Source organism: Oncorhynchus gorbuscha, linkage group LG18 (genome assembly GCF_021184085.1).
Source record: "Oncorhynchus gorbuscha isolate QuinsamMale2020 ecotype Even-year linkage group LG18, OgorEven_v1.0, whole genome shotgun sequence".
Taxonomy (NCBI): domain Eukaryota; kingdom Metazoa; phylum Chordata; class Actinopteri; order Salmoniformes; family Salmonidae; genus Oncorhynchus; species Oncorhynchus gorbuscha.
The window spans coordinates 22615540-22633551 of NC_060190.1; the positions used below are offsets into that span (position 1 = coordinate 22615540).

The window sequence follows — 18012 nt, forward strand, 5'->3', positions numbered from 1 at the left end:
ATGAGACCCGATTTGAGATGTTGGTTAGAGCTGCCTCGCCCTATAAAAAACACTCACAAAATGTTTGTTTGCTATTCATAAGAAGCATTGCCTGATGTGAACCATGCCTTCGAACAAAAGAGATCTCAGATCTAAGAACTGTTGACTTGCCTTGATGTTCATCAGTCCACAGTGACACAAATAGTCTATAAATGGAGAAAGTTCAGCACTGTTGCTACTCTCCCTAGGAGTGGCCGTCCTGCAAAGATGACTGCAAGAGCACAGCGCAGAATGCTCAATGAGCTTAAGAGGAATCCTAGAGTGTCAGCTAAAGACTGACAGAAATCTCTGGAACATGCTAACTTCTCTGCTGATGAGTCTACGATATATAAAACACTAAACAAGAATGGTGTTCATGGGAGGACACCACGGAAGAAGCCACTGCTGTCCTATAAAAACATTGCTGCACGTCTGAAGTTTGCAAAAGTGCACCTGGATGTTCCACAGCGCTACTGGCAAAATATTCTGTGGACAGATGAAACTACAGTTGAGTTGTTTGGAAGGAAGACACAGCACCATGTGTGGAGAAAAACAGGCACAACACAGCAACATCAAAACCTCAACCCAACTGTAAAGTATGGTGGAGGGAGTATCATGGTTTGGGGCTGATTTGCTGCCTCAGGGCCTGGACAGCTTGCAATCATCGGCAGAAAAATGAATTCCCAAGTTTATCAAGACATTCTGCAGGAGAATGTTAGGCTATCTGTCCGCCAGCTGAAGCTCAAATTAAGTTGGGTGATGCAACAGGACAACGACCCAAAACACAGAAGTAAATCAACAACAGAATGGCATCAACAGAAGAAAATACGCCTTCTGGAGTGGCCCAGTCAGAGTCCAGACATCCCATGAATATTACTGAACTGAAACAGTTTTGTAAAGAGGAATGGTCCAAAATTTCTCCTGACTGTTGTGCAGGTCTGATCCGCAACTACAGAAAATGTTTGGTTGAAGTCATTTGCTGCCAAAAGAGGGTCAACCAGTTATTAAATCCAAGGGTTCACCTACTTTTCCCACCCTGCACTGTGAATGTTTACACGGTGTGTTCAATAAAGAAATGAAAACATATAATTGTCTGTGTGTTATTCGTTTAAGCAGACTGTGTTTGTCTATTGTTGTGGCCTAGATGAAGATCAGATCAATTTGTGACACATACTTTTTCTTGCCACTGTATATTTTCTATTTGAGATTCTTCAAATAGCTACCCATTGCCATGACAGCTTTGCACATTCTTGACATTCTCTCAACCAGCTCCACGAGGCAGTCACCTGGAATGCATTTCAATGAACAGATTTAATTAACAGCCTTCTTAAAAGTTCATTTGTGGAATTTCTTTCCTTCTCCATGTGTTTCAGTCAATCAGTTGTGTTGTGACAAGGAGTGTGTGTGTGGGGGGGGGGTATACAGAAGATAGCCCTATTTGGTCAAATACCAAGTCCATATTATGGTAAGAACAGCTTAAATAAGCAAAGAGAAACAAAGAGAAACATCATTACTTTAAGACATGAAAGTTAGTCAATGCGGAAAATATCATGAACTTTGAAAAACTATCAAGCACTATGATGAACTGGCTCTCATGAGGATAAGTTCATTAGAGTTACTAGCCTCAGAAATTGCAGCCCAAATAAATGCTTCAGAGAGTTCAAGTAACAGACACATCTCAACATCAACTGTTAAGAAGAGACTTTGTGAATCAGGCCTTCATGGTTAAATTGCTGCAAAGAAACCACTACTAAAGGACACCAATAATAAGAAGAGACTTGCTTGGGCCAAGAAACACAAGCAATGGACATTAGACCGGTGCCAATGTGTCCTCTGGTCTGGAGTCCAAATGAGAGAATTTTGGTTCCAACCACTGTGTCTTTGTGAGACGTGGTGTGCGTGAACAGATGATCTCCGCATGTGTATTTCCCACTGTAAAGCATGAAGGAGGTGTGATGGTGTGGGGGTGCTTTGCTGGTAACACTATCTGTGATTTATTTAGAATTCAAGGCACACTTAACCAGCATGGCTACCACAGCATTCTGCAGTGATACATCATGCCATCTGGTTTGGGCTTAGAGGGACTATCATTTATTTTTCAACAGGACAATGACCCAACACAGCTCCAGGCTGTGATGGTTCTGCATCAAATGACCTGCCCTCCAAAACCCCCCGACCTCAACCAAATTGAAATGGTTTGGGATGAGTCGGACCAAAGATTGATGGAAAAGCAGCCAACAAGCGCTACGCATATGTGGGAACTCCTTCAAGACTGTCGGAAAAGTATTCCAGGTGAAGCTGGTTGAGAGAATGCCAAGAGTTTACAAAGCTGTCATCAAGGCAAAGGGTGGAATCTGAAATATTACATAGATTTTTTATTTGTTCAACACGTTTTTGGTTACTAAATGATTCCATATGTGTTATTTAATAGTTTTGATGTCTTCACTATTATTCAAGAAAATAGTAAAAATAAAGAAAAAGGTGTTCTAAAACTTTTGACCGGTAGTGTATATTTAAAACCAAATACTTTTACTCAAGTAGTATTATACTGGGTGACCTTCACTTATACTTGAATCATTTTCTTTACTTTTACTCAAGTATGACAATTTTGAATACTTTTTCCACCACTGAACACACACACACCATACAGAATTTGTTCAACTGTAATTCCTTCCTCATCAGACTCTCGTTGTGTCCCAAATTGTACCCTATTCCCTCTATAGTGCACTACTTTTGACCAGGGCCCATAGGCCTCTGGCTAAAAGGAGTGCACTGTATGGGAATACGGTGCCATTTGAGATGCACCCAGTGTTTTTGTGTCAGTTTTCCAGTATTCAGGCACTCAGGGCCTTACCATCACCCAGTTTCCCTGCCTGCTCGGCAGCCCCTCCCGCCCCTCCCAGGATATTGGTGAGAACGTTTCCCCCGTCCGCTGGAGGCTGGCCTGCCGCTGCACTGCCGATCCCACCTATCCCTCCAGGCCTGCTACCTATCCCTCCAGGAGGGGCTGCTTTAGAGCCTGCAGAGGAACAAGAATAGCACTGTCAGATGGTATTTTTATTTATTACATTTTTATTTAACTAGACAAGTCAGTTAAGAACTAATTCTGATTTTACAATGACGGCCTTCCCCGGTCAAACCCACCCCTAACCCAGACGACGCTGTGCCAATTGTGCGCCGCCCTATGGGACTCCTGATCACGGCCAGTTGTGGTACAGCCTGGGATCAAACCAGGGACTGTAGTGACGCCTCTAGCACATATATGCAGTGCCTTAGACCGCTGCGCCACTTGGGAGCCCATGTATGCCGGGGGCTTGTCATTCTGTGTTTGGGTAGTATGTCCTTCTGTTTCTGGGTAGTATGTCCTTCTGTGTTTGGGTAGTATGTCATTCTGTGTTTGGGAAGTATGTCCTTGTGTGTTTGGGTAGTATGTCCTTCTGTGTTTGGGTAGTATGTCATTCTGTGTTTGGGTAGTATCTAATTCTGTGTTTGGATAGTATGTCATTCTGTGTTTGGGTACTATGTCCTTCTGTGTTTGGGTAGTATGTCCTTCTGTGTTTGGGTAGTATGTCCTTCTGTGTTTGGGTAGTATGTCATTCTGTGTTTGGGTAGTATGTCATTCTGTGTTTGGGTAGTATGTCATTCTGTGTTTGGGTAGTATGTCATTCTGTGTTTGGGTAGTATGTCATTCTGTGTTTGGGTAGTATGTCATTCTGTGTTTGGGTACTATGTCATTCTGTGTTTGGGTAGTATGTCCTTCTGTGTTTGGGTAGTATGTCCTGTGTTTGGGTAGTATTCTGTGTTTGGGTAGTATGTCATTCTGTGTTTGGGTAGTATGTCATTCTGTGTTTGGGTAGTATGTCATTCTGTGTTTGGGTAGTATGTCATTCTGTGTTTGGGTAGTATGTCATTCTGTGTTTGGGAATTATGTCATGTGACTATAGGGGAGATGTCAGTCTCACCAATGCCTGTGAGGGGGGGTGTGACTGTCTTGGGAGGCTGTGCTGCTGCTGCCCCTCCAATCGCTGCTGCAGGTTTCACCCCCCCAATGGCTGCTGCAGGTGTAGCAGGGGTCACCTGTCACAGAACAGAAAGAGAGTGGAACAATATCATTACTGTCTAGCTGTTCACCAAGAGGTAGAAAGTAAGATGTCATACATTTTCACATTGACATTCAATGGATCTTGAAATACCAACCCAATCTAAGATGTACTTACGACTGTGGTTGGTGACTGGCCTGTGGCGGGTCCAGCTGGCTGCCGGCCTTGTGCCGGAGTCTGGACAGGTTTATCCTGGTGCTGTGCCACTCCTGGTCCTGTACCTGGTCCTGTCCCTTGTCCTGTCCCTGGTCCTGCCATGGGACCTGGCCCTGCGGTCCCTGGATTGGCCTGAGGCCCACCAGCAGTGGTCTGAGGAAGCTGGCTCTGCTGCAGGGGCTGCTGCTGCTGCTGCTGGGTGCGTTGCTGCTGCTGGCCAGGCTGCTGGGCTGGCTGTCCCCCATCTGGCCCCTGGGACCCAGGCTGTCTGCCTGACTGGGACTGCCCACTGGAACGCTGCCCCTGCTGCTGGGGCCCCCCTGGACCACCCTGGGGTTGCTGCCCCAGGCCCTGCTTGGCCCCTGCAGAGGGCACCCCCTCCTGTCTCCTGGAAGACGAGCCCGGCGGCCTCTGACCCCTGCCCCCGGTGCCCTCACGGTGGTGTCCAGAGGCCGGATCACGGGAGGAGTAGTCCCCAGAGTCCCGATCCCGGTAGCCCTCCCGGGAGGAACGGGGTTCCGAGCCTCCCCTCTTCTGGGTGGAGGAGGATCCACGGCCCTCAGAGCGGGCGGATGGGTCTTTGGGGTGTGTTCTGGAGGAGCGGCTGGACGACCGGGGCTCCTCGCCAGAGTGGCGGGAAGATGAGTGCCTCCCCGAACTGCCGCCGCTACTGCCATGGTAACCACGGTGGTCACGGGATGATGAGGTGGACGAGGGGTGGCGAGGTTGGTTGTTGTACTCATCTTGAGGCCACAGGTCCTGCTCCTCGGGGGGCTCGTCGTAGTCATGGTAGGTGTGCTTCACGTTGGCGCCGGTCTGTTGTCTACCTGTGGAGATGTGGCCTGCACTCCCGTGGTGTCTGGAGCGGTTGGCGCGAGCCTCCCTTGGCTTCTCAAACCAGTCCGTCTCCTCCTGACCCAGATGATAGGCTTTTTGGACAACAAAGATTATCATCAGTCAGTTTCCTTTTCTTTTGTGATGTGAAGAGAGGAGAAGAAGAGAGACATGCAGACTGAACTGAAGCCATGCGGAAGACAGACAAAAAGACGGGCCCAAAGTCTCAAAAGCATGCAAAGTCTTTCAGAGTCAAACAAAAAACAGCAAAAACATGTAATATCACAAAACTCAAAAAATTGAAATGTTTTCAGCATGCAAAAACAGAAAAAGATTTACGAAACATAGGCATATGCGGTTTATGCATTGGGCACAACATGCACGTCTTTTCAAACAGTCACATAATAGAAGGAGCCGTCGTGCTGCTCTGAAGACCACACTTGGCATACAGACTCTTTCCAGCAGACAGGGAGACAGAGGAGGTCAGGCAGTTAGTGGCATTCAGCACCAGTTACCTTCGCTGTCCGACACAGCTGCGTGCATGTCGTCTACAAGGTATGAGTCATCTGGTTTGTACACGTGGCTCCTGGGCAGGTCCTTCATGTGGTGATCCTGGACGTCCGGCAGGGAGTGGCTGGAGCCATACTGGTTCCTCACGTCATGGGGATCCCCTGGTACCCCAGTGCCGCCTCGTCCGATCCCCACAGGCTTCCCCACGGGGCTGAGGGGGCTCTCCTCCTCTGAGTTCCGTCCACCGCGGTTGCCTCTCTGAGACCGCTCCAAGGCATCCCTCTCGTAGGACTTGCTCCTGTAGCCTGAGGAGTCCCTGGAGGAGATCTTGTCCATGCCGTAGCCTGTAGACCGGGATCTCCCCGAGCCGTACATCCGGTCCTCCTCTTCCAGGGCTTCCCGGCTTCCCGGCTGGCCACCATAGTACTTCTGCTGGTCGTAGCCGCTCTTCTTCACCCCGGACCGGGACACCACGGTGCAGCTGCCGCCGGTAGAGGTGGTCATGGTGTAAGAGGCCAGGTCAGACTCCACGTCCCGTGCCTCCTCGATGGGGGAGAACTTTGAGATCTTCTGCTCCATGCCTTGCTTCCTATGCTTGCTGCGCTTACCGGAGGAGACCACAGCAGGGGCCAGGTTCTTGGATGGGTGTTTTTGGGGCCCTGGGCCCCCTGGACGTGTTGTGCTGGGGTGTTTATTATAGTCGTCATAGTAATAAGAAGATCCCCCAGTAGTGCTGGTCCGGGGTTCCACAGCGCCCTGCTGGTGGTAGCCTGTGGTGCCTGCAGGCATGTACGGGTCCACAGGCTCATTGCCGTAGCCAGTCTGGCGCACGGGGCCGTTCTCACCGTAACGTCCTCCCATTGGATGGCCAAGAGCATCAACAGCAGGGCCCGTGTTCTCTTTGGTCAGCTCGCTGATGTCGTCAATCATGACGTAGTTCCTGGGGATATTCTGCTCCAGGTTGGAGGTGTAGAGGCCGTCTGCAGCATAGGCTGATGTGGGGCTGTCCACACCGTGGGTCAGCACAGGTTCCGGGGGGCGGTACTGCCCGTAGGCGTTGGGCATGGTGTTAGAGGCATAGACTGAGCCAAAGCAGGTGTCTGGAGCTGATGTGGCCACCGAGACGGCAGGGTTACTGATCACCTCGTAGTTGGTGGGCAGCTTCTGTTCCAGGTCGGCCAGGGAGGTCTGACGAGGCCTCTGGTGGACAGTAAGGATCTCAGCCTGGGGCTGATAGGACATCCCCTGGCCGGGATAGGGGCTCTGGCCGGGGTAGGGGAGGTGTTGGCCTGGGATAGAGGGGTTGGGAGGCTGGAAACCCTGGTGGCTATGCTGCTGCATGCCCAGGTCTGTATGGTACGATGGCTGTCCATAGCCCCCGTGGGCTGGGTAGCCTGGCTGGGTCTGGTAACCTGGGCCTTGGGGTGGGTGTGGCTGGAAGGTGCCTGGCTGGGGCTGGCCAGCTGTTGGGTACTGAGGGGGCTGGAAACCGATCTGTTGGTAAGCAGCGGTTGGCTGCTGTGTGGGCGTGGGCTGGCTCTGTGCGTACTGATAGGCCATGTAGGAGGAGGTGGGCGGGTACTGGGAGGCCGGGCCGAGGTCGTTGGTGAACTGGCTCAGAGGCGCCGTACTAGGCCTCGTCAGCAGACCGTTACCATCGAATGTCCCCGTGGCCGCAACCATCCTCAGGTTGTTAAGCTCGGTGTCCGACATGTAGTCACGGGCGTCGCCCATGCAGCGCATGTAGGCCAGCTCCCTCCTCTCCCTCTCCTTCACCAGGGTCTCCTTGCGCTGATGGATGCCCAGTTCCAGGTACCGCAGCTTGGCGTCAATCTCCTTCTCCTCCTCCTCCAACTCCTGCTGCTGCTTGCGGAGCTTGGTAGACTCCTGCTCCACGGCCTTCAGCTCGCTCAGCAGGCCAGCCTTAGTGACTCCCTGGGCAGGCCTTGGCAGCACCCTCTGGGGCTGCATCCCCGGGGGGCTGCTGTACATGTGGGACATGGCTGGGGTGACGATGGGGAGAGGGCTTTCTTCTGGAGGAGGGCTAGGCAGGGTCCTCTTCACCTTTCTCATCAGAGAGTTCTGCTGCTGCTGCTGCTGCAGGGTGGCCATCTGGAGCTAGAGAAAGAGAAGCACCATTAGGACGACACGCACATAACAATGAACAGAATGCCTGCATGGAAATCAGACTAATTGCACTAAAGTGCTTATGTGACGATTAGAGTCCAGTCTCCCTCTTCTACTCATTGGAATTTTTTTATAGCTTAATTCAGAAAATGTCAATTTCATAGAATAGCTTAGCATCAATTTAAGGTAAAATGTATAATTATGTTTCAAATTAGTTTGGGTCCATTAAAAAACACTTCCATCATAAATAAATGAGCAAAAATAATAACCAAGAGCAAGTTTCTTATTAAACAGAACTGTAAAAGATGAGTGCTACAATGGGAAGAGACCGTGAAGAATAATGTCCACATGAGAGAGAATAGAAAATCTGGGAGCGATTCTCAGCATAAATCATTCATATTCTTATTTTCAGAGCCTTATAAAATTCCAATCGTAACATAGTCATCCACCTTGTCCTTACTTGTCTCAAAACCAAATGGCAACAACAACAGACTAAGAGCAATAATACATTTTTGTTCACAGAAGATAAAAAACATTCAAACATGGCAAGATTCCTTCTTTCTACTTACAGTTTAGGAGTTGTGTAGACCCATGGTGAATTGAATAAGTATCCGTGAGAATGCCATTTTTACAAATGTTGATGAATGGCCAGCACAAATAAAACAAGAGATTATATGTAAAAATCCTCTTATGATTTCTATGTGTGCCTGTTCCTCTGACAGCCTTCGCACTGAGTGCAGAAGGATCTGACTTTACTTTGACCAGCTGCTAACATGCCGGAAGACAGCAGGGCTGTAGCAGGATGCCTTCACATTGTGTCTCCCCTTGGCATGTCTAAGGGCTTTGCCAGATATAGCGGGGATAGCATGATGGAGAAAAAGAGGGATGGGGTGGGTGTGGTGTGTGTGTGTGTGTGTGTGTGCGCGCGTGTGTGTGTGTGTGTGTGTGTGTGTGTGTGTGTGTGTGTGTGTGTGTGTGTGTGTGTGTGTGTGTGTGTGTGTGTGTGTGTGTGTGTGTGTGTGTGTGTGTGTGTGTGTGGTGTGAGTGTGTGTGTGTGAGTGAGTGTGTGTGTGTGGTGAGTGAGTGAGTGAGTGAGTGAGTGAGTGAGTGAGTGAGTGAGTGAGTGAGTGAGTGAAAGCAAGAAAAGGCAAAGTAGAAAAAATCAAATGATATCAGGGAAAACTATGGAGTGAGAAACAGAGATGATGGTATAATGGAGTAAAGGGGAAGCTTGGTGCCTGGCATGGACAGCTGCTCTCCTGAGAACATTCTGTCACGTCCTTTGATGCCAAACCCTGTGTGATGCATATGTGCTCTCACACAAGACTCTAGTCTATTCAGTATCACTCTGTTCACTATTGTGTTGTCTACTCTCTATGCTCTCAACTGTATATAGCACAGTTATAATAAAAACATTATTTGAGAACAAATGCTTGTTCTCTTCAAAGTAATAAATGTATGTATTTATTTTCAAAGCAGGTCATTATGATTTACAGTGTCTTAACCCTGTTAATCCCAAGTATTTTTGCAAATGCATTTTTGCAACACACGAAAATACCTCCAGTTCTGGCTCAGAATGTTTGTTTCTCAATTTTATTTTTCTACATACTCTCTATATTTTAGAGAAGACAGGACACACACCAGTTACTACTAGGAGTTACATCTAGGTCTAAACATGAGTTTTTATTTTCATTATATGCTTGTGAGTTACTTCTCATTTAGAATGTATCTTGTTGTACTATAGTGGTGGCCATTTGCAGTTATCCTTTCTCTGTCCTGGGGTCAGTTACTTGGGCCGCAGAGAGGGGAGATGTCAAGCTTGTCTTCATATGTAAACATATCTTTTAAACCATGTGAAGGGATGATTGAGGGGGAACCAATTATCTCTTGGCTCCACAATGTCTGTGTGCCAGTCACTGTGTCTCTGTGATCTTGTCCAGGAGGGGTGTATTTGATATATGCCTGTTGATGAGGTTTTGTTTTATGGTCCTGAGTGGTACCAAGAGGGAGATAAGAACATAGTTTAGGAGACAAAGCTAAACGATTTATTGCCAATGCTGTCTGGCTATGTGTGTCTTTGCTATAAAGGATTTCAGTTGTAATGTGTAAGCACTCTCAGATAATTCATTTATAGACACTGAATTGATCTGAGAGTCACAGGGTTGTGATGGAGCTCATAATAATTAAAGATGGACTTTATGATAACTCTGACTTGTGTGGTGGTTTGGTCTCATGATTTGGTAAATACAGGAAATTTTGACTACACCAGCTGGTCTGCACATGCTTAGAGGACGCGGCTAGGGATGCTGTCTGGCCCAGCAGCCTTGCGAGGGTTAACACGTTTAAATGTTTTACTCACATCAGCCACGGAGAAGGAGACGGGGGCAGTCCTTGTTAGCGGGCCACGACGGTGGCACTGTATTATCCGCAAAGAGGGCAAAGGAGGTGTTTAGTTTGTCTGGAAGCGTGACGTCGGTGTCCGTGACATGGACGGATTTATTTTTGTAGTCCGTGATTTCCTGTAGACCTTGCCACATACGTCTCATGTCTGAGCCGTTGAAATGCAACTCCACATTGTCCCTTGTTTGATTGCCTTGCGGAGGGAATAGTTACACTGTTTATATTCAGACATATTCCCAGACCTCTTTCCATGGTTGAATGCGGTGGATAGCGCTTTCAGTTTTTGCGCGAATGCCGCCATCCAGCCATGGTTTCTGGTTAGGGTAGGTTTCAATAGTTACAGTGGGTACAACATCTCCAATGCACTTCATTATAAACACACTCAACGAGTCAGCGTATAGGTCGATGTTGTTCTCTGAGGCTGACTGGAACATATTCCAGTCCGCGTGATCAAAACAAATCTTGAAGCATGGCTTCCAATTGGTCGGACCAGCGTTGAATGGTTCTCGTCACTGTTACATCCTGTTTGAGTTTCTGCCTATGAGACAGAAGGAGAAAAATGGCGTTGTGGTCGGATTTGCCAAAGGGAGGGTGGGGAAGGGCTTTGTATGCATCGCGGAAGTTAGAGTAGCAATGGCCAAAGGTATTGCGCATGTATGTAGCACAATCAATATGCTGGTAGAGTTTAGGTATACTTGTTCTCAATGTTGCTTTGTTAAAATCCCCCAGCTGCAATAAATGCAGCCTTAGGATGTATGGTTTCCAGTTTGCATACAATCCAGTGAAGTTCCTTGATGGCTGTCTTGGTGTCTGCTTGAGGGGGAATGTACACAGATGTGACTATAACTGACGAGAATTCTCTTGGTAGGTAAAATGGCCGGAATTCTAGATTGGGTGAGCAGAGGGACGTGAGTTCCTGTATGTTGTTATGATTACACCATGAGTCGTTAATCATAAAGTCCTTCTTTTTCCCAGAGAGGTGTTCATCTCTGTTGGCGCAATGCATGGAGAAGCCCGGTGGCTGAACCGATTCCGACAACATATCCCAAGAGAGCCATGTTTCCGTGAAACAGAGAATGTTACAATCTCTGATGTCTCTCTGGAAGGCAACCCTTGCTCGAATTTCCGGCTACCTTGTTGTCAAGAAACTGGACATAGTATACTAGTAGTATACTAGGGAGCGGTGTGCAATGTGCACGTCTACGGAGCCTGGCCAGTTGGCCGCTTCATCTGTCCCTTCTGCGGCGTCGTTCTTGTGGATCGCCTACTGGAATTAGCTCCATTGTCCTGGGTGGTGGTCTGAACAGATGATCCGCTTCGGGAAAGTCGTATTCCTGATCATAATGTTGGTAAGTTGACATTGCTCTTATATCAGATAGTTCTGCCCAGCTGTATGTAATAAGACTTAAGATTTCCTGGGGTAACAATGTAAGAAATAATACATAAAAAAAAAAAATACTGTGTCGTGTCTTTGGCTATGCCGGATTAAGTGATATGACATGCTATTCTATAAAATCCTTTCTCTGTAATTAAAATTACCTGATTGAGCTAATCATGTAAATGTAATTAAGTAGAAAGTCGGGGCACCAGGAAAGAATATTTATAGAGCAGTTATCCTCCGAATAAACTCTTAAAGACCTAGTAATATTTTACATCAATAGCAATATAATCGTCAATATTAATCGTCACCTTATTTCAGTCTCATCTGAAAGTTGTAAATTATTGGTCTTCACGAACCCAGGCTAGCAAGTTGAATCAGCAATACAAAATTGGGTTTAATTATTTATTTACTAAATACCTAACTAATCACACAGAATTACATATACGCAGAATGTATTATACCTCGATTACAAATTATGTCATAAAGGAAAACGTCCCTAGCGGACGGAACAGATATGACAGCTGGTTACACAAAGAAAAGGGGGCTGGGTTTGAGTGAAAGAGCGGGAAAATTGAAGAACAAAGGAAGAAGTGATGTCTCTATCGGGCCGTAGGCAGCTACTCTATAGTAAATACAGAATCTTATGCATTCTAAATTACCGAAAAAAGCTCACGATGAGGTTGGCTTCGTTCTGTAGTTCTTATCTCAATCCTTCTGACATTGGACCGTCATCCTAATGTACCCAGAACAGGAGGTTACATTTTCGTCAAGGGCTTATATAGTGGAGGTTGAAAGGGTGTGTTTCATAGTTTATAGCCCATGTCTCTTCAAAGGGGTGGGCCACTGATTGAACAGAGCCCTAACCTTATTAAAACCCAAATCTCTCATTTGGAAGCTAAAATTACATTTAATCTTTTCACCAATAATTTTATATTTAAACATTTGAATTGCACAATAATTCCATGTGAATCTAATAACTATAATGTGTAGACTTTCCCAGATACAGTGGGGCAAAAAGGTATTTAGTCAGCCACCACTTGTGCAAGTTCTCCCACTTAAAAAGAAGAGAGAGGCCTGTAATTTTCATCATAGGTACACTTCAACAATGACAGACAAAATGAGAAAAAAAATCCAGAAAATCACATTGTAGGATTTTTAATGAATTTATTTGCAAATTATGGTGGAAAATAAGTATTTGGTCACCTACAAACAAGCAAGATTTCTGGCTCTCACAGACCTGTAACTTCTTCTTTAAGAGGCTCCTCTGTCCTCCACTCGTTACCTGTATTAATGGCACCTGTTTGAACTTGTTATCAGTATAAAAGACACCTGTCCACAACCTCAAACAGTCACACTCCAAACTCCACTATGGCCAAGACCAAAGAGCTGTCAAAGGACACCAGAAACAAAATTGTAGACCTGCACCAGGCTGGGAAGACTGAATCTGCAATCGGTAAGCAGCTTGGTTTGAAGAAATCAACTGTGGGAGCAATTATTAGGAAATGGAAGACATACAAGACCACTGATAATCTCCCTCGATCTGGGGCTCCACGCTAGATCTCACCCCGTGGGGTCAAAATGATCACAAGAACGGTGAGCAAAAATCCCAGGACCACACGGTCCTAGTGAATGACGTGCAGAGAGCTGGCACCAAAGTAACAAAGCCTACCATCAGTAACACACTACGCCGCCAGGGACTCAAATCCTGCAGTGCCATACGTACTGGCTTAAGCAGGGGGACACATGTCCAGGCCCGTCTGAAGTTTGCAAGAGAGCATTTGGATGATCCAGAAGAAGATTGGGAGAATGTCATATGGTCAGATGAAACCAAAATATAACTTTTTGGTAAAAACTCAACTCGTCGTGTTTGGAGGACAAAGAATGCTGAGTTGCATCCAAAGAACACCATACCTACTGTGAAGCATGGGGGTGGAAACATCATGCTTTGGGGCTGTTTTTCTGCAAAGGGACCAGGACGACTGATCCGTATAAAGGAAAGAATGAATGGGGCCATGTATCGTGAGATTTTGAGTGAAAACCTCCTTCCATTAGGAAGGGCATTAAAGATGAAACGTGGCTGGGTCTTTCACCATGACAATGATCCCAAACACACCGCCCGGGCAACGAAGGAGTGGCTTCGTAAGAAGCATTTCAAGGTCCTGGAGTGGCCTAGCCAATCTCCAGATCTCAACCCCATAGAAAATATTTGGAGGGAGTTGAAAGTCCGTGTTGCCCAGCAACAGCCCCAAAACATCACTGCTCTAGAGGAGATCTGCATGGAGGAATGGGCCAAAATACCAGCAACGGTGTGTGAAAACCTTGTGAAGACTTACAGAAAATGTTTGACCTCTGTCATTGCCAACAAAGGGTATATAACAAAGTATTGAGATAAACTTTTGTTATTGACCAAATACTTATTTTCCACCATAATTTGCAAATAAATTCATAAAAATCCTACAATGTGATTTTCTGGATTTTCTTTTCTCATTTTGTCTGTCATAGTTGAAGTGTACCTATGATGAAAATTACAGGCCTCTCTCATCTTTTTAAGTGGGGGAACTTGCACAATTGGTGGCTGACTAAATACTTTTTTGTCCCACTGTACAGTTTAGGTCATCCTGTCATCAGTCATAATGTCTCAGATGACAACCAAACTGACATCATATTCATTCAGTACCAACGCATATTTTCAACTGGTTCTATTACCGAAATATGGTTCCTTTCCCTCCACTTGTTTGAGATTCCCAGACTCTGTTTAACAAAGGCAATTCAAGAGACCCTCTGTAGAGTCAAGAGACAGGGAAGGGAGAAAGGTATTCATGAGGGGTCATAAACCTTACCCACAGGCCAACGTCATGACAACTGCATAGTTTCCTAGAAACTCAAAGTTGGAAGTCTACATACACCTTAGCCAATTACATTTAAACTCTGTTTTTCACAATTCCTGACATTTAATCCTAGTAAAAATTCCCTGTCTTAGGTCAGTTAGAGTCACCACTTTATTTAAAAAATGTGAAATGTCAGAATAATAGTAGAGAGAATGATTTACTTCAGCTTTTATTTCTTTCATCACATTCCCAGTGGGTCAGACGTTTTAATACATTCAATTAGTATTTGGTACCAGTGCTATAGGACTTGTTTTACTGTGGATATAGATACTTTTGTACCTGTTTCCTCCAGCATCTTCACAAGGTCATTTGCTGTTCTAGGATTGATTCGCACCAAAGTATGTTCATCTCTAGGAGACCGAATGCGTCTCCTTCCTGAGCTCTATGACAGCTGCGTGTTCCCATGGGGTTTATTCTTGCATACTATTATTTGTACAGATGAACGTGGTACCTTCAAGTGTTTGGAAATTGCTCCGAAGGATGAACCAGACTTGTGGAGGTCTACAATTTATTTTTCTGAGGTCTTCGCTGACTTATTTAGATTTTCCCATGATGTCAAGCAAAGAAGCACTGAGTTTGAAGGTAGGCCTTGAAATACATCCGCAGGTACACCTCCAATTGACTTTAATTATGTCAATTAACCTATCAGAAGCTTCTAAAGCCATTACATAATTTTCTGGAATTTTCCAAGCTGTTTAAAGGCAGTCAACTTAGTATATGTACATTTCTGACCCACTGGAATTGTGATACCATTGAATTAAAAGTGAAATAACCTGTCTGTAAGCAATTGTTGGAAAAATGACTTGTGTCATGCACAAAGTAGATGTCCTAACCGACTTGCCAAAACTGTAGTTTGTTAACAAGAAATTTGTAGAGTAGTTGAAAAACGAGTTTTAATGACTATATATATACAGTAAAGTCATTCAAACTCAGTGCCTCTGAGTTTTGAACAAAAGTGTATATATATATATATATATATATATATATATATATATACTGTATATATATTGTATATATACACTTCCGTTCAAAAGTTTGGGGTCACTTAGAAATGTCCTTGTTTTTGAAAGAAAATCTAGTTTTTTGTCCATTAAAATAACATCAAATTGATCAGAAATACAGGATAGACATTGTCAATGTTGTAAATGACTATTGTTGATGGAAAAGGCTGATTTTGAATGGAATATCTACATAGGTGTACAGAGGCCCATTATCAGCAACCATCACTCCTGTGTTCCGATTGGCACGTTGTGTTAGCTTATCGAAGTTTATGATTTTAAAAGGCTAATTGATCATTAGAAAACCCTTTTTAAATTATGTTAGCACAGCTGAAAACTGGTGTCCTCATTAACCTCTTAACTCCACCCGACACGCAGGCGTCCCATCTAGCCATCTGGAAATGCAAATGTGCTATGCTAAATGCTAATAGCACTCGTTAAAACTCAAACGTTCATTAAAACACAAATGCAGGGTACTGAATTAAAGCTACACTCGTTGTGAATCCAGCCAACAAGTCAGATTTTTAAAATGCTTTTCGGCGAAAGCATGAGAAGCTATTATCTGATAGCATGCAACACCCCGAAATACCTGAAGGGGATGTAAACAAAATAATTAGGATAGCCAGCGCTACACAAAACGCAGAAATAAAATATAAAACATTCATTAACTTTGACGATCTTCTTTGTTGACACTCCTAGATGTCCCATAAACATCACTATTGGGTATTTTTTAGATTAAATCGGTCCATATATACCCTAAATATCGATCTATGAAAAGTGTGTGATACAGGAAAAAAGACTGTTTTAAAACGCAACGTCATTTTTTTTATTAAAAAAGTTGATGATAAACTTTCACAAAACACTTCGAAATACTTTTGTAATCCAACTTTAGGTATTAGTAAACATTAATAATCTATAAAATTGATCACGGGGTGATGTGCATTCAATAGCTCCACGTCTTGAACTCATGGTCGAAAATTTCTCATCCAAAACATCCTGTCGGAGACCGGAAGGAATGGGCTCTCTCTTACTCGTTTGACCAAGAAACAAAGCCCAGGCAATTGACAAGACTGGCGACATCGTGTGGAAGCTGTAGGACTTGCAATCTCAGCACCATGTAATTTGGTTTCCCAACAATACATGCAAGTGGCGCATTGATACTTTTTCCAGTTTTCAGTGATCAGTTTTTCTTGCGCTTTTCGATGAAACACAGGCTCTGTTATAGTCACAGCCGTGATTTAACCAGTTTTAGAAACGTCAGGGTGTTTTCTATCCACGCATACTAATCATATGCATATACTATATTCCTGGCATGAGTAGCAGGACGCTGAAATGTTGCGCGATTTTTACAGAATGTTCGAAAAAGTAGGGGGTAGGATTAACAGGTTTTAAAGAAGCAATAAAACGGGCCGTCTTTAGACTAGTTGAATATCTTGAGCATCAGCAATTGTGGGTTTGATTACAGGCTCAAAAGGACTTTCTTCTGAAACTCGTCAATCTATTCTTGTTCTGAGAAATGAAGCCTATTCCATGCGAGAAATTGCCAAGAAACTTGAGATCTCGTACAACGCTGTGTACTACTCCCTTCACAGAACAGAGCAAACGAACCAGAATAGAAAGAGGAGTGGGAGGCCCCGGTTCACAACTGAGCAAGAGGACAAGTACATTAGAGTGTCTAGTTTGAGAAATAGACACCTCACAGGTCCTCAACTGCAGCTTCATTAAATAGTACCCGCAAAACACCAGTCTCATTGTCAACAGTGAAGAGGCAACTCCGGGAAGCTGGCCTTCTAGGCAGAGTTCCTCTGCCGTGTCTGTGTTATTTTTCCCCATCTTAATGTTTTATTTCTATTGAACAGTCTGAGATATGGCTTTTTCACTGTTGACGTTGAGACTGGTGTTTTGCGGTTACTATTTAATGAAGCTGCCAGTTGAGATCTTGTGTGGAATCTCTCCTGACATGAACTGAAGCCACGTCTCATGAATCTGGCACATTGAATGTTTCCTCTCCAAGCACTGTGATTATACCTGTCAATTTTCTGTCATTACCGTATGTAGTCAATCAGAGACACATACACAATCACATTATTACACATCAATGATTTTACTCCTTGATTGTATTAACTCATTCTTAACTCTTTTTTTCTAACTGTGTAATAGTTTTTTGTCCTCCCAGTCAAATTCTGTCCTGCCCTCAGCAGAAGTTGAGCTGTTCTCCAACACCATTCATCCATAATGAGCCTGTCCTGCACTGAAGTCAAGACTCTGAACACCTCAACGCCTCATACCCTCATTCAATCACTGCTGCGTTCCCTTCCCAACACTGTTAGTTATAATTGTGTTGTTTAGGTTTAGAGTGTGTAGTTAGAGTGTGTAGTCTTAGAGTGATTATCTTAATTTACCGAGGTTAGCTAGCCAGCTATTTGTCGTCCTTAACGTAGGTGACTCTGCTAGCTAGCCAACAGCTAGCCAACAGCTAGCCAACAGCTAGCCAACGTCTTCTGAATAGAACTCAACTACCCGGTCGCATTCACAGGTAGTATCACATTTTCACTTCATTTCATTACAGTACAACGGTTTGATTTGTTTGATCGTAGCTA

The 18012-nt window shown here is 44.9% G+C and overlaps 1 protein-coding gene across 2 annotated transcripts in view; it reads right to left on the minus strand.

Annotated features, from left to right (window-relative positions):
* LOC124003509 (protein bassoon-like) overlaps window positions 1–18012 on the minus strand; it is a 130146-nt gene that overhangs the window by 14030 nt on the left and 98104 nt on the right. For both annotated transcript variants that reach the window (XM_046311805.1, XM_046311804.1), the window contains exons 6-9: window positions 5624–7736; window positions 4236–5203; window positions 3981–4095; window positions 2873–3037 (exon numbers count right to left, since the gene is read on the minus strand). In XM_046311805.1, the coding sequence (XP_046167761.1) occupies window positions 2873–3037; window positions 3981–4095; window positions 4236–5203; window positions 5624–7736 (3361 nt within the window). The remainder of the gene's footprint in view (window positions 1–2872; window positions 3038–3980; window positions 4096–4235; window positions 5204–5623; window positions 7737–18012) is intronic.